Raw genomic sequence first — 15,690 nt, forward strand, 5'->3', positions numbered from 1 at the left:
TTGTATTCTGTGGACAAGTACTTTTAATAGGCCCGTGGCATTGGTCATTTCAAACTATTTTACTTTCATCTTGTAATGCCAACCTAACAAGATTCAGGACTCCTCGACTTACATGATCTGCTTTCTTAAAGTGAAAGCAAACCCTTTTACAAGAGAAAAATCCCACTTTTGGGAGCACCGTGAGATGCTGGTTCTGTTCACGTCAATTAATTAATCCTGACAGCTTACTGGATGGTTTGTGCAGCCATTTGGAGCCATTGTTTCCATGTATACATCCTGTCAACGTTATTTTTCCTGCTATAACTAATAGAGATCCTTAGGAAAGAATTTTAGACAAGGAAAATAATTGTTTCAAATAATTCAACGTTTCAAGTCTGTAACCTAGGCAGCCAGGCGATTTGGTTAGAACATGGTTTCTGAATAAAGTTTTGTTGTGTTTTGTTTTGTTTGTTTTTTGAAAAGCTAAGTGTGTTCACTTTTCCAATATAAAAATTAGAAAGTTCTTCATGGTTCTCTTCTGCCTTGGCCACTAGGATGCTCCAGACTAAATTAAGAGCCCATATACAGTTAGGTCCTTCCTGCTCAGGGTTACGTAGTCTCTTCTTATTTTCATAGTCTCTTAGTTCACGTTTATTTTATTACTACACTGAATTTAAACTCTGTGTTTATGGGACAAACCAGTGTTCATTACTTTTAATGAGAAATTCATTCCAAACCACCTATCATGCACCCACTATATGTCTGGTATCATTTTAGAGAATGGGGATGTAGTTAAGAATCACTTTCATGAGAGAAGTAAACGTATTTCCCTGTGTCTATAAAAGAGGGGAGGGAGGCCTGTTCGTCAAACCAGCATCAAGGACAAAGAAATTTAAAGACATTCTTTTACACAAAAACCTGTCAACATCAATTTGGCCCCCTGGAAGAATGTAGTTAACACATAGTGAGTGCTGATGTCTTCTGACCATTGCTTACTTGGGTATGGAAAACTGGTTCCTTGCTGTACTACAACCCTCTTCTCAAGGGTCTTACCATAAAAGTCATCTTTATCCCTGGACCTGTGCTGAGTCCTCATAAGGCCTCATGAAGGAAAAGCTTTTAAGTAGATTGCCCTCTTTGTAGCACAGATTAGTCTAAATAACACAACTTCCAGGAAAGGGAGTTTGGGATCTTAGATTTCCTCCCTTGCTATCTCTGATGTGACAAGCAGTGGCACCTAGAAGAGATAACCATGAATGCTGTCCACACTGTGCTGCAGCTAACCTGGGGAGAAGACTTGCTGAAGCTAAAAGGAAGCATTGTTGCAGACATGATTTCAAGGTTGGTGGGCTAGACTTTCCCTTGCTTTCAGCTTTGTGTTGTTTTACTGGCTCGCATATTTGTGTCACACAGTGACCCTAGACTGGCCGGCTTGCTGCCTGCCCAATGTTGAAAAGGTATTGAAATTCACAAGGATCTTGCCCTTGGCCTCTACTCCCAGGGCGCAGCATTCTCACACATTTTAAGGTGGTGCCTGCTCACAATAGCCTTGTAGTCAGGCAAGACAGCTCCACAAGGCTGCCTACAGATCAGCACACGCTTATCACCTGCTTGGCAATTGCAAATAAAATAGCACTGTTTGCCCTGGGTGGGGGAGGGGGGTGCTCCTCCATGTTGACATTTCAAATGGGGGAAAACACTAGACTTCCCAGTTTGAACTGTCTGCATTTAGACTTCTCAGACTAACATAAGGTCTCTAAACAACAGAATTACCCTTGCTTCACAGGGAAAGTAAGTTAAATATTTTTTAATGACATCATGCCTTGCAGACTCTGAGACAAGCAAATGCTCCAGTAGTTGTTTTTTTTTAAGAAATAGTAAGCCTCATCTCAATGCAAATAAAGAAGTGATATATACATAGATAGATAGATAGATAGATAGATAGATAGATAGATATAGATATAGGTATAGATATGTGTGTGTGTATGTATGTATGTGTGTGTGTGTGTGTGTGTATGATTCATTCCCAAAATTCTTCAAGGGAATTTTTAGAGTAGCAGCAAATTTTTTTTCACTTTATTAGTTTGGTGCTAAAATTTCAAATTTAAGGAGCAAGGTAAGACTTGGTCAAGATCTCCAAACTTAAGTAGGAAAAGTCGCATTCTAATAAACAGGTAGGTCAAGAGGAAGAGGGAAACCACTGAGTCTGGTCATTCCCCCCCCGCCGCCCACCCACCCAACCCCCACCCTGCCCACCCCACCCCCAGATCTCTGCGCTTTCTCATCTGTTCGTCTCTCTACTCAGTGAAGTAAATCACTTACGCACCAGGGACCAGATGACCAATTTAGGGAAGGCACCCGGGTCTACATCTCCTTTTGCCTTTAGATTTGTCAGCCTGGTCTTTCTTTCTTAATGGCCTTTCGTTTCTAGGACAGTCCCTCCTCCCCGTATCTATCGGTCTAATTATCCCATTGTTCAAATCTTTCAAAGGGAAAGGAAGGCAGATTGCTCTGCACACGGACGCCTTTTCTTCCACCCTGGTTCTTAGTAAACTTTCCAGCCACTCTCTCTGAAAAACGAAGTCGCTGAGGGGAGATGGGGCTTAAGTCCCAAAGCTCTCTTTCTTTCTCCCTGCTCCTCCCCACTCCACCCAAGCTCGGCTTGTTTTGTTTTAAGTAGGGCTGAACTGCTTGCAAGTTTCCTCTGTTTCTACCCCATACCCAAACGCAGGACCCAACACAGGAAAGTCGCCTAGGCAGGCAACAGACAAAAGGGATCCTCGAGAGCAATAGCAATAATGGAAAATCACTGTAGCTGGGATTAAGTATTTTAAAGATTAATGATCATGTCCTTTGGACATTATAAAGTGCTGTCTTTTGTCATGCTTATTCTTCTTTACACTAAACACGTTTTCGGTATCCCAGACACTATTCTAAACTTTTTCAATATATGACCCTCGTTGCTCAAAAAGTAAAAAATATTTTTTAATCCATTAGTGCTTTCGAATGTCCCTGACATATTCTTTTATGACATGACACAGCGGTTAAGTCTCCAAAAGCAAAATGGAAAAAAAAAAAAAACTTTAACCAATTGCTACTTTATTACAACCAAACCGTTTCCCGCTGCAATTTTTCGCAATCATTATAATTAAATACACTAGTACAGTGAGAAAAAAATCTGTTAGGGTTGTCCCCCCACCCACCCCGTAATGATTTCAGGTTTTACTTCAGGCCTTTGGAAGCTCCCACTAATTTGCTCGTACGCTCGCGTGGCAAACCTTAATTTCAGGGCGGGGGTTGGTGGTGAAGTCTACTGAGCACGGGGAGCACAGACTCTAGCTGGAGAAGAGAGGCTCGGAACCTGCTGGGTTTAAGGCTCTCACCCTCAGCTGGATAACCCTTGCAGAAGCCAGAGTAGCACAAGGCACTGGTCGGCTTTGCATAGGACCAGCAGTCTCGGGCCATCTGCTATGAGTCCTGGCTAAGACCACGGAGCACCCAGGCGCCGGCGCAGAGACTGAGTGCCTAGCTGGGGAGTCAGCCACCCACACGGTTCTGCGGTCCAGCAGCACTGACCCCATCCTGCTTTGCCAGGCCCCGCCCGGTCCCCGATGACCTTGTGATTTGCCTGGAGTTAAGTTTCAAAAGTCAGGACGGAAAGTTTCAGATTTCTGTTCACACGGTTATTGAAGGGACCGCACAAAAGAGACCAGGGCCTGTAGGAAAGGGGGTTTGTGTTTTAGTGCAGGACCTTGGCGTTGCCCTGGCTCCTTCCAGTTCTCCATCCAGCAAATCTGCTGCACCAGTCTTTCGCTGTCCCTGTTTCTCTTGTCCTCTTCCGCTCCACCGGTCTAGTGAGGCCAGGGAATGGAATGTCCAAGAGGTGCCTTAGATTTCCAGAAAGATAAACATCTGTGCAAGGTGGAGGACCTTGGTGATTGATGGAAGCCTCTTTCTCAGAGGCTTTTGTCCACCAAGCGCAAAGCTGGCCCTGAGCCCCGTGTGGCATCTCCTGCTGGACTCCCACCAGCCCACCCTGCTGTGCAGCCACAGTGCCAGACAACTGAGCAGCGCGCCCAGCTCCTGAGTGCGGGGAGACACGTCCGTGGAGCCGGTTCAAAAGTCCCGCCCTTTGCAGAGAGAGAGGCAGCAGCTTGGAAACCAAGTCTGAAAGCACACCTAGAGTTTAGACAACCCATTCTGTCCACGCACTAAGACCTACTAAGAATGGGGGCTTCATAAAACAAATCCAGGGCCAAAGAGTCCTCTGGCTTCAGAAGCTCAAGTACTCTGCGGCTGCACACACCTTAGGGATTGGAGGAAGGACTGGGGCATTTCTTTTGGATAGTCCAAGTCCGAGAAATTTGAACTCGAAAACCCACTCAGATCGTTTCCTGAAATTACCGCTTCTTTGCTAATCCTTCCCAACAGTTAGCCTACCATCTACTCCGACGATCTAAGCCCCCAGTCCCTGTGGCCGGAGACACAAAGGAAGTAGCCGAGGGAGGGATGGCAAATCCGATACTGCACCGGGCCAACCTCCTGAAGTTAGGCACCTGGACGGGTTAGCGCGCGTCCTTATCTGCCCACAACCCTGTGGCTGCGGAGTTTGGCAGGGTGAAAAGCAACTTTGATTTAAAGTTCTCAAAATCCCCTGAGGGTCAACGTGACCGCTGCGGTCAGCCAGTCAGCAGCTTGGGTGCAGAGGAGGGACAGCTGAGTGGGGTGGATCGCCGAGCCTCGCCGCCCCCACCCACCCACCCCCGACGTCACACACGTCTCAGCCACGCGCTAGCGGTTATTCTTTAAACCCAGGATAGAAACTAGGCGGGAGAGACCGTGGCGTGCAGAGAAGGGCCTAAACCCCAGAGCCCGCCCGCCCCGAGCGCGCCCGCGCCCTGGTCCGCCGCCCCAAGTCACCGGCGGGCTCCTAGGTGCGCGGCCGCGTTCCCACGCCTTTGGGGGCGCCTCGCGGCGGGCATTGGCTAGATCGGGCCCGCCCTCTCCATCTTAGCCAATAGAAAGCCACGCCGTCCCGGGGAGGCGGGGCCTGGAGAAGCAAAGGGGCCCCGCCCTCACGGGGGCGTGGCTGGCGCCGGCTCTTGCGCCCAGGCTGGGCTGCGGCGTGGGAAAGAGTCTGGAGGAGCTGACCGCGCCGCCCCGGGAGCCGCGCTTACAGGAGCCGGGCTGGGAGGGAGGGAGGAGGCCCGCGGGGAGCGCGCTGCGTCCGGCTTGGCGTTGGTGGCTGCTCCTTCTAGCCGCGATGAAACGCCCTTGCGAGGAGACGACCTCCGAAAGCGATATGGATGAGACCATCGACGTGGGAAGCGAGAACAATTACTCTGGGTGAGCGCGCAGAAGCGGGAGAGCGTCGGGAGCTTGGGGCTCCTAGGAAATCCCGGGGCTCCTGGTGGAGAGGAGAAAGTTGTCCCCGAGAAGCAAGTGCTCGCGGAGCTAGAGGAGTCGGGGTGGGGCGAGAGGTAGGGTTCGCACTAGGCGTGGGACGCGACTGGAAGGGAGCGTGCGAGGGAGATGGCGAGGGAGGGTCCTGGGCTGTCAGCGCTAGCACACGTACAGGCACGTCCGGGCGACGCCCCCGCCTCTGGAACTGTGTTTAGGGACAGATCCAAAATAGGTCAGGAGGAAAAAAACAAAAAACTGGATTTCTGTTTTGGAAGAAGCTGGGATCGCGACTTGAGCTTCTGATAAATGAAAGCATCTGCGTTGTTAAGACTAAACGGGTTGAACTGCGCAGGTTGACAGAGGGTGATCTGGCTGACCCACCCATGAGTGACAGATGTAAGGAGCGAACGAGGCAGCGTTGCTTTGACGCTTGTCCTTTAGTCTCTAAAGGATCAGCGTTGTGATCACAAGAGACAGACCTCCAGTTTCCTGTGACAGCGAGATTACCCAGGCATTTTGGAGCCAAGGCGGGTCAAATGATAATTGCTTCTAATTGGCATGCCCAGGAGCACCTTAATTATTTATCTGCAGCTGTCACTCAAGGAACAAAATCCTTCCTGCATGTAGAAAATTGGTTTTATTCCACAGAACGTATTTTAAGACTTAGAAATCAAAGCCCTAAGGCAGCAAGAAGAAAAAAGATGCTCTAGACGCTGTTTACCAGTTCTCATTGTTGAAGTGTCTTAGAAAATGCAAACGGAGGCTGTCACGTGAAAAGGTGAAACCTGTAGAGAAGGGGTGACAATGAACAGGATGGTTCCTTTCGAATTAAGATCCAGAAGTGAGAAGATGGGGTGATAGGAGAACGTCTAAAACGAAAGAGAACAAATGACAGAGCCTGGAGAATTCAAGACCGAAAAGAATTATAGTGTCTGTGAATCTCAAAGCGACATATACTAATGTGTACTCATAGGAGAGTATACATTAGGTGACCAACTCTGTGGGCAAATAAATGTTTGACAGAACTTTTCAGTATAAAAATACCTCTTAGTAAACTCGAGTAGGATTGCAGCTTAGTTTGAAGGCTGCTAACATACTTTCATTTTCAAAGCAAAGCATGCAAAGTACTAGACCAAAATTTAACTTCCCTACCAGTGATATGGTTAGGATATTCTTTTAAAAGGTTAATACGCAAAACTTGAAGCCTGTTCTTTTTATGTTACCAAATATGAGTAGTTGTTGAAATTTGGGAATGGTATAAGTATTTGGCTTGTTTTAAAAGTGGCATTTAGAAACAAGTTTGACGCACGGTGACTTTTATTGTGGGGCTCATGTGATGTTCAGTATGTCTGGCAGGAGATACTAGGAGGCATGTCATCAGATGGCTTGTTGACCTTTAAGAAATATATGAGGAGGAATAGAACATATTAATCTCTGACCCCTCACACTAACTGGCTGGCCAACCTTAGTTCATTGGGGAATTCAAAAGTTCAGGTTCACTTTTTGTCATTTGAATTGACAGCTAAATTACCCAGTGGCTTCTTTTTTTAAGTTACATTTATTTATTGTGTGTGGCCAGGTGCATGTCACCATCACCTCTGTTTGTGGAAGTCCAAGTGGCTTCTCTTTCATCACATGGGCCCAAGGGATGAAACTCAGGTCAGACTTTGTGGCCATTGCCTTAACTTGCTAAGCCATCGCAAGGCCTCACAAACATCTTTTTTTTTTTTTTCCTGAAAGGCATAATTACTACCTGGGAACTAAAAAGGAATCCAAAACTAAGGAAAAAATAATAACATAGACATGATCTGTGCAATGAATCTGAATATTAATGGGTACCATGAAGCATGGGTGTGGGGAATGGGGGACAATTGTTACTCTGATGCAGCACCTGACATAAGCTGCCTCCTTCACAGGCAAAGCGCAGGCTCAGTGATGAGGTCAAACTCACCAACAACCACTTCTCAGATAATGGCAAGAAAGAAAAGGAGAGGGGTAAGTGAACCCGCCTCTTTAATGCCATGCCATCCAGCGTTCCCATCTCCTGCTGTTTTCCTGTCCTAAATAATGTTACTGCATACGTAACTTCTGTTTTGCTTTCTTTGGGATAGATAATAGAAAAAAGGCGTCGGGATCGAATAAATAACAGTTTATCTGAGTTGAGACGGCTAGTGCCAACGGCTTTTGAAAAACAAGTAAGTTAACCACCACCACCACCCCCCAGGCTCAAAGAATCTGATTTCTCATCTGGGAAAGTGGATTCTTGTTGGAGCTCACTAAAATAATTGTGTGGACTCCCTGATCCAGCGGAGACCAGCCGTTTCAATCAAATGCTTTGTTGTGGCAAAACTATTAAAAACATAATCCGTCATGAAGTTGAAAACATTTCCATTCTTTAGCTTATTTTCCCCTTAAGGGTACCAGGACTCATGCTTTCTCTGTTCTTTCTTTGAATCCAGCAGGGATTTTGTTTAAAAGTGTGCTATATGTAGTACTCTTGAAAAAAATGTATCATGTGAAATATCATTTTTCTCAAAAACTTTGAAAGTACTCTTTTAAAAAGAAATCAAAGTCAAGGAAGTAAAGATTCTACTTTGGTTTCCTAAATTATACTAATACAATTTATTTAGCAAGCCACTTTCGTTTTTTAATTCTTGAATTAATATAACATTGTTTGATATGGGGCATAGTTTGAGAGTTTGGTAAAAATCAAATTAGTCATAAATGCTGCTTTTCAAACTTCAAGTATTCCTTTACATAAAAAGGAAAAAGCTATTGCACATTTGAGAAAGCAGAAAACCAAGTACTTACACTTTCTTTCATGACTTTGGAAGTCTCGGTTTTCAGACTGACTCTGTATGTAGCTGTTTCTATACAGAAAATGTTTTCAACTGAGTTCCAAATTGGGTGCAAAACATCAGTTGGTTGTTTGTGCCTTTTTTGTTGGTTTGTTTACTTCATGATTCTGCAAACATTGTAAAGCAAGCCCCACAGAGCCTTTGGAGTCCATCCAGGGTGGCAGTTTGGCACTTTCGCTGCAACTGCTCATATGACTTCATGGACATGGTGAACAATGAAAAGCATAGGACGTGTTATGCCATTGATTATGTATATTTAAGACAAAAATACATTGTGCAGTTCATACACAATATGATAACTTTGCCTGTACTATAAGTACAATTATATTGCTAATTAGTAGGCTGCAAATGAAAACGACAATATCTTATGAATGTTTTACTTTTTTGAGAGCTGAAATATCTACATTGCGACATTGAGTTTTTTTTCTTAGTCTTGGTTTGCTAGACTTTTTTTCATAAATATTGACTTAAACCTTAAGAGCTAGTCTCAGTAGTTGGCAACTAGTTACCATAAACACAAGCGGTCCCATTTACAAAATCTGGCTGCCAACCCTAGTGAGCTGGCCCTGTCACAATTAGAGGAGAAGAATATTCTTTACAACAGCTAAAGAACTGAAACTTCTGCTATTTACTGGATGCTGATAATTTAAAAAATACCAAATAAAAATAAATGTAAAAGCTAACAAGTATAGGAATCTAGGAACTTAGAATAAATGTCAGGACTCTTTTCACACACACATCAAAACAACAACAATACAACAAACCACATATTGGTTTAATTATTCCCTCCTGGAGGAAGTTAGTTAGAAGCCACCACAGCCCCCCAAGACACTCTAAGTGACACATTTGTTTCAGCTGGTTTTCAAAGGTTACTTTATTTTAAGAAGAGGAGCAATGAAAACGTATTCACCAGACTATTTTGTTAAGAGCAGTTTTGAATAATTGGAAAATCCTTAGGCATGTATGATGCTCTTTAAGTAAACTGTGAATTAGTCCTTTCTATTTGTGATCTTAGGATTCACAGTGACACCTGCTGGTAACCTTGAGAGTTCTTTCCTATTTTGTTTTCTTCTGGTGTCTATAAGGACATTGGAATTTTCTACTTTTAAATGTTCTACTTTCGATGTTTTGTTAAAATGTTATGTCCTTATTCTCCAAAATTAACATTCAACTATTTAACTGTTCTAGTCTCCAATAGTAATGAAAAATAAATGTACCTTGATGAAATATATCATTAATCTAAGTAGAGATCCAGTACAAAGTCTGAGAGTTTTGCAGTTGGCGTAGTGTTTGTGGGGTGATCTTAGGAATATAATTGTTCTTATTGTTTAACAAATCATTTCTTCTGTGCCTTGTCCTAGCCTTTAGCACTGCAAGCTGACATCATCGTTTATGCCACAGTAACTGGTACTTTTATACAAAGTTTAGAAAGACTTCAGAGCCTGGTGAGATGGCTCCAAAGTTTTAAAAGAAGGAACAAAACTTGGTCCCAGAACCCATACTAGGTGGCTCACAGAGGCTGCACCAGGTTCTGGTGCCCTGACTTGCATAGTTACCTGCAAAACACACACACACACACACACACACACACACACACACACACACACACACACACAGAATTTAAAGTAAAAGAAATTCAGGATTTTTATGTGATAAAATTAAACATAGAATTTTATAATGAGAGGCAAAATTGGAACTGGAGTGCTAAGTTCATTATATAAAGTACCAAGTTAGTTTCTGCAGGACTCATGAGACTTTGTTATTTGATTCTGAAGGGATCTGCTAAGTTGGAAAAGGCTGAAATATTGCAAATGACTGTGGATCATTTGAAGATGCTTCAGGCAACAGGGGGGAAAGGTAAGAGTTGGCACCATTGTTCACCCCCTTTTACCTTTCTCTTTTCATCGTGTCCTTCTACTATTCTAAGGAAGTTACAGTTGAACAGCCCCCTAACAAGCTGAGACAGGCAGCCCAGATTAAAGCGGTGCAATCAATGCTAATGGCAGGATTGAACTCCTGGGAAAGGACTTCTAGAACAAAAGAAGCACTTGACCCTGGACTTGTGCTTGCTTCCCTAATACTGTGGGAGCTTACAGCTTCCTTCACAGCAGCCTGGGCAGAGGTTTGTTTGAAATTTGAGAAGTGCATTCTAGACTCTGCACAGAAAACCAAAACAAACGCACAAACAGCCAAATATCAGCAAGGCTGGGTCTCTCTGTCTCTCTGTCTCTCTCTCTCTCTCTCTCTCTCTCTCTCTCTCTCTCTCTCTCTCTCTCCCTCCCTCCCTCCCTCTCTCTCTCTCTTTCTCTCCCCCCTTTCTCTCTCTCTGTGTCTATGTCTGTCTGTCTGTCTCACACATACTTTTATTAAATCAAGGCTAGAACTGAAATAATTTAGCTATTTAAAGGAAGCGGCTCTAGAATTATTTTCATCGTTGTTTCCCAGACCATTTTGACCTGTCTTGACTTTACACAACCACAACATTTGAAATACAGGTACCAAATCTCTACTGGAAAGAACAATATAACAGGCTGTTCCTGGGGAGAACTCACCAGAGTAGATATCCAGACTGGCCCCATCCACAGTAGAATGTCCCCTGTACTGTACAGTCCATCAGAAAAGAATTATCAGGACCCTCATACTAAGGATGGATGAGACTGTGACAGCTGTAATATTCCCTCACATTTCATTATCCCACTTCCTGCCACCTCTCTCAGACTTCCTGTTGCCCTTTTACAGCTTTTTCACTCTTTTATGGATGCCTTTGAGATCCATCTCAGCCAGGTATATCTCACAACTGAATAAAGAGAAAGCTTCCAGAAGTTCAGTGCTTCAATGAATGCTGAAGGCCTCTTAGATACATCATACATAGGCTTCCTCAACGGTCCTCAGATCCTAGATCTGGGCAAGGCAGGGCAGGGCAGGACAGGGCAAGGCAGAGCAGGACAGAGCAGGGCATGGTGGGGTGGGGCAGGGAATTAGATGCCAGTCACTTTTACTAATCTGAAAACAGATATAACATTAGCCTTGACCCAAACCATCTTCTACTCATGTCAGTAGAGGAGATTATTATACGTGATGTCCATATGGTATATTTGCCTCAGGTCACAATGACTCAAGAAACTATCTTGAATGAATGAAGAATAGCATAGGATGCAAATATTTTGTAACACAGATGTTAATGGTTAAAACTTAGAAGTCAGTTGTCCCATCTAACTGAACTACAACCTTTGACCTGAGTCGGAAGTCACCTGCTGGTCTCCAGAGGTTAAGGTAGCAGAATATGTTCCATGAGCCCTAAGTCGTGTGACAGCCTCTACACCTGCCACCTCAGGATTTCAGGAGAGCAGTGAAGTTAGGTGTGGTGTCAGGAAAGCTATGCGATTACTCTATTTTCCCTACAATTGGTATACATGAGGTGAGAAATGGCTACCAGAATCTTGAATGCTTGACATGAGCTGAGTTTCTAGAGAGAAAGTCTGTCCTTTGACCTTACCACAAGTGTTATCTCAGTTCTTTGTGACTACTTGAGCAGTCCTAAAGTTCATTCCAGATTAGTTAGTGAACAGACATTTCGAACCAGATGCCATGTAAGTCTGACTTCGGGAGTCACTGCAGAGGCCATCACTCAGAAGAATGTGTAAGCCTTGAACAAGAGGAATTGCCAGTGTTGTCTCACATGCCCAGACTCCCGGCTGTGTCTAGTGTGATGGCAAAGGACATGGACTCTGGAGCAGTTGCCTGACTGTGACTTCTGCTTCTCCAGTTCACCAGGGCTGTCACCAGGGCTGAGCTAAGTGACAGCTGAGCACCAGTTTTATCATTTGTAACAGAGACAATGATGAAGGGCTCCTCGCAGGTGGTTGTAAATGAATTAGTTGGCTTGAAGCCTTTAGAACCGCACTGATACTGATGAAGTGGTTATGGGCATGTGTTATTGTTGGCTCCAGACCAACTTTTAGGAGGCAGCTGCTCATCACCGTTTCCCTCTGCTTCCAACAACAGAATGGGAGTTACATAATTCATATTCCTTAAGGTGCAGCAAGACCAGCCATACACAGCAGCATAGCTAGAAAGCCTCAAATGTCACTTTACAGCTGTCAGGGAAATTCAAATAAGCTAGTATGTCCCTTTCAGTCTGCCATAGTATTATAGCCTTTTCTAGAGAGAAACAAATTCTTGGATTTTCTGAATCTCTGAACTCCGATCATTACCTCCCTTCTTCTTTTGTGAAACTCCGGCGCTCCAGCCTGATGGGGACCCTACAGACTGGGCATGTGCAATCTCTCTGTGCAATAGCCTCACATGGAGTAACTTTTCCTCCCAATCCCAGAGACTTTACTTAATGACTGCTCCAGGGTCTGGGGATGCAAACCACTTTTACTTCTGACACCCCACCCTTCTTGATAGTCTCTTGTTCAGCTTGGTGCTGTTTCAGTTTTCCTGACGGTTGTGTTTGCTCTAAACACCTTTTCCCCCCTCACTTCCAGATTACCCAATAAATATATCAACAGTTTTTCATAATGCTTCGATTATAAAGTGACCTAAAGGAAACAGGCAAAGTTTGCTCTGTAAAAGCATGAAGTGATACGTTGTAAATGCTTTTGATGTCAAGATGTAAAGAACCTAATTTGGATTTGTGGGGTAGCTCAAAGGCAGAGGGCTGGCATAGAGAGCACAGGTCCTGGGTCCAGTCCTGGAAAAGTCCTGTAAATCACCAATTCTGTGAAACTTTTTCCATTTCCATGAAAAGTATTGTTGAGGAAAGTCATTACCCCACAAGACTAAATAAGACGTCCCCTCCCACTGCAGGGGGTATTTGAAACATGAATGTGCCTAACTTACTTTTCCTCTTGCGACATTTAGATCGTAGATGAACTATAGTATTGCTAAAGTTGTCGTGCATGCTACTTGCAGAGTAACCTTTCTTTTCTCCTGCAAAAATCCACGGCCATGGCAGCCATTGTGTTTCCAGAAAGAGCCACCCCATCTCTTCAGAAGATCTAAGTGGGTGCTTGCGCTCCAAAACCATTTTTCCTTCTTTTGCTCTCTCGCCTCTGACTCTCCTCATCTCTTCTTCAGGCTACTTTGATGCCCATGCTCTTGCCATGGACTTCATGAGCATTGGTTTCCGAGAGTGCTTGACAGAAGTGGCGAGGTACCTGAGCTCAGTGGAAGGCCTTGACTCATCAGATCCACTGCGAGTGCGCCTTGTCTCTCATCTCAGCACCTGTGCCTCCCAGCGGGAGGCTGCAGTGATGACGTCCTCCATGGCCCACCACCACCACCCCCTGCACCCACACCACTGGGCAGCAGCCTTCCACCATCTCCCCACAGCCCTGCTCCAACCCAACGGACTCCACACATCGGAGTCAACCCCATGTCGCCTATCCACGTCTTCAGAAGTGCCTCCTGCCCACGGCTCTGCCCTCCTCACAGCGACATTTGCCCATGCAGATTCAGCTCTTCGGATGCCATCAACGGGCACCGTTGCACCGTGCGTGCCGCCTCTCTCCACCTCTCTCCTGTCTCTTTCCGCCACTGTGCATGCCGCTGCCGCAGCGGCCACCGCAGCTGCGCACAGCTTCCCTCTGTCCTTCGCAGGGGCCTTTCCCATGCTCCCCTCCAACGCAGCAGCCGCAGTTGCTGCTGCAACAGCGATCAGCCCACCCTTGTCAGTGTCAGCAGCCTCCAGTCCTCAGCAGACAAGCAATGGAACAAACAGTAAACCTTACCGACCCTGGGGGACAGAAGTTGGAGCCTTTTAAGTTATTTCTGGCAGTAGTAACTGGAAGTCCATTTCAGAGTCAGCTTCTAAACCTCTGCACCCTGAAGGTAGCCACGCAGATACCTACAGAGCCACGCAGCAACAATAAAGCGATCTGAGAAGCAAAGTTCACAAACGGAAATGTATTATCTGTTTTTCACTTTGTCTAAGGCAGCTTGGCAACTGACATCAGCAGCTTAAAAACGTCACATCTGTTTCCATTTAACCTTTCCCGGAAAATATATGGAGGTCACCATCCAGCGGTGCACCAATACTTCTGACTTGGAAAAGAAAAAAAATGCCATAACTGAATTCTCCTGAAACAGAAAGGGAGAAAAAATATATATATACAATGTTATCTAAGTGCCTGAGCTAAGGAATGTAATGTAGCACAAGATCAGAAGGGCATGGCTGTTAGGTTGAAAAAGGAGGGAACAGACAACATGTTTTAAACGGCAGACATAGTACTCTTTTGAAAACAACAGGTTTTATTGACCATAAAGATTGATGGGAATTAAGTTGCAAGACATAGTTTTGTCTTTGTCTTCTGTAAACAGACTTGCCAAGCAGGGATATTTAGCAATGCATTGATGCAAAGAACAATTCCACTAGTGCCCAATTTAGCAATGCATTGATGCAAAGAACAATTCCACTAGTGCCCACATCAACAGGCCTTTCTGCTCTGCCGTCAAGCTCCCATGCACTCTAGTGAGACGTGGTTTAGGACCCAATGGCTCTTTCTGTAAACTTACAGCTGTACAGTGCACCTCGAAGCAGTTACCTGCTGTGTGCTCACCAGAGTCTCATTGGTGCCAACTCAACAACTCTTCAGTTGGCAAGTTCAGATTAATTTATTCCGTTACATTTGGGCTATGCTTATACACTTAACTTCTTCAGTTTTCTCCTGACAACATGTAATGTCTGGTTTTGCCCCTTTTTGTGGTGGGGAGGGGAATGTTGTATTTCTGGAGGTAATGAGATAAGGACAGAGGATTCAGGAGAGAAACGCTACATGCTTTAAATGCCCTTGGTCAACTTAGCGATTGCATTTGATCCCAAACCACAATGAATGTATGCAATGAAGTGTACATAAATTATTTTTGACCATGCCTAGATTAGAGCTACATAATGGTGTTTTGGTTTTGATTTTTTTATCTTGTTTAAATGACAAAATAATCTCCTAATACATTGAAATTGAGCACGTGAGATTTTATATTCGAAAGACAAAGACACAGCATGTACTCTTATGCACTTCATTTCTCTGCTGTGTGGAGAAAGCAATAAATGAGAATGTTGAACGTTATGCAAAGTTATACTCATAAATATCTGTTTTAAAATTACTGTACCTAGTCTTTTCTGCATTACTTTGTAACCTTTTTCTATGCAAAACTCTACATTTCACTAATTAAATGAAGTCCTTTTTTGACTATTTCATGTGGATGAGTTGCTTTTCAGAATGTCAAGTTGACATGTTTTTCATGCGAGGCTCCCTTTTACTAACTCTTTAAGCCATAGTTTCGTGCCATGTGTTTCAAAATCATTTAACAAATGGAATTCATATCTTACTTGAAAATAAACTTTATGGAGCTTATAGATTAAAACATAGGTAAGAATTCTAAAGGCAGAGTGGTCATTTTCCTCTGCCTTTTGTGGCTTCTTCCTTATTTATTTATTTATTTATTT

General features: G+C 44.2%; 1 protein-coding gene across 1 annotated transcript; it reads left to right on the forward strand.

Annotated features, from left to right (window-relative positions):
- The first annotated feature begins 5,059 nt into the window (after positions 1-5,059).
- On the forward strand, positions 5,060-15,436 carry Hey2 (hes related family bHLH transcription factor with YRPW motif 2). The gene is made up of 5 exons (XM_005065770.4): positions 5,060-5,325; positions 7,299-7,377; positions 7,494-7,577; positions 10,016-10,097; positions 13,323-15,436. Exons 1-5 carry the CDS (start codon positions 5,243-5,245, stop codon positions 14,006-14,008), a joined length of 1,014 nt encoding a protein of 337 aa, XP_005065827.1. The 5' UTR covers positions 5,060-5,242; the 3' UTR covers positions 14,009-15,436.
- Positions 15,437-15,690: the final 254 nt, after the last annotated feature.

Source organism: Mesocricetus auratus, unplaced genomic scaffold, assembly GCF_017639785.1.
Source record: "Mesocricetus auratus isolate SY011 unplaced genomic scaffold, BCM_Maur_2.0 Super-Scaffold_100018, whole genome shotgun sequence".
In the NCBI taxonomy this organism is placed as follows: Eukaryota; Metazoa; Chordata; class Mammalia; order Rodentia; family Cricetidae; genus Mesocricetus; species Mesocricetus auratus.

Excerpts from the sequence above, each read along its gene's own strand:
- Hey2 (XM_005065770.4), top strand. The coding sequence starts at position 5,243 with ATGAAACGCCCTTGCGAGGAGACGACCTCCGAAAGCGATATGGATGAG. Across the intron at positions 5,326-7,298 it reads AGCGAGAACAATTACTCTGG|GCAAAGCGCAGGCTCAGTGA; the intron begins GTGAGCGCGCAG and ends CCTCCTTCACAG. Across the intron at positions 7,578-10,015 it reads CAACGGCTTTTGAAAAACAA|GGATCTGCTAAGTTGGAAAA; the intron begins GTAAGTTAACCA and ends TTGATTCTGAAG.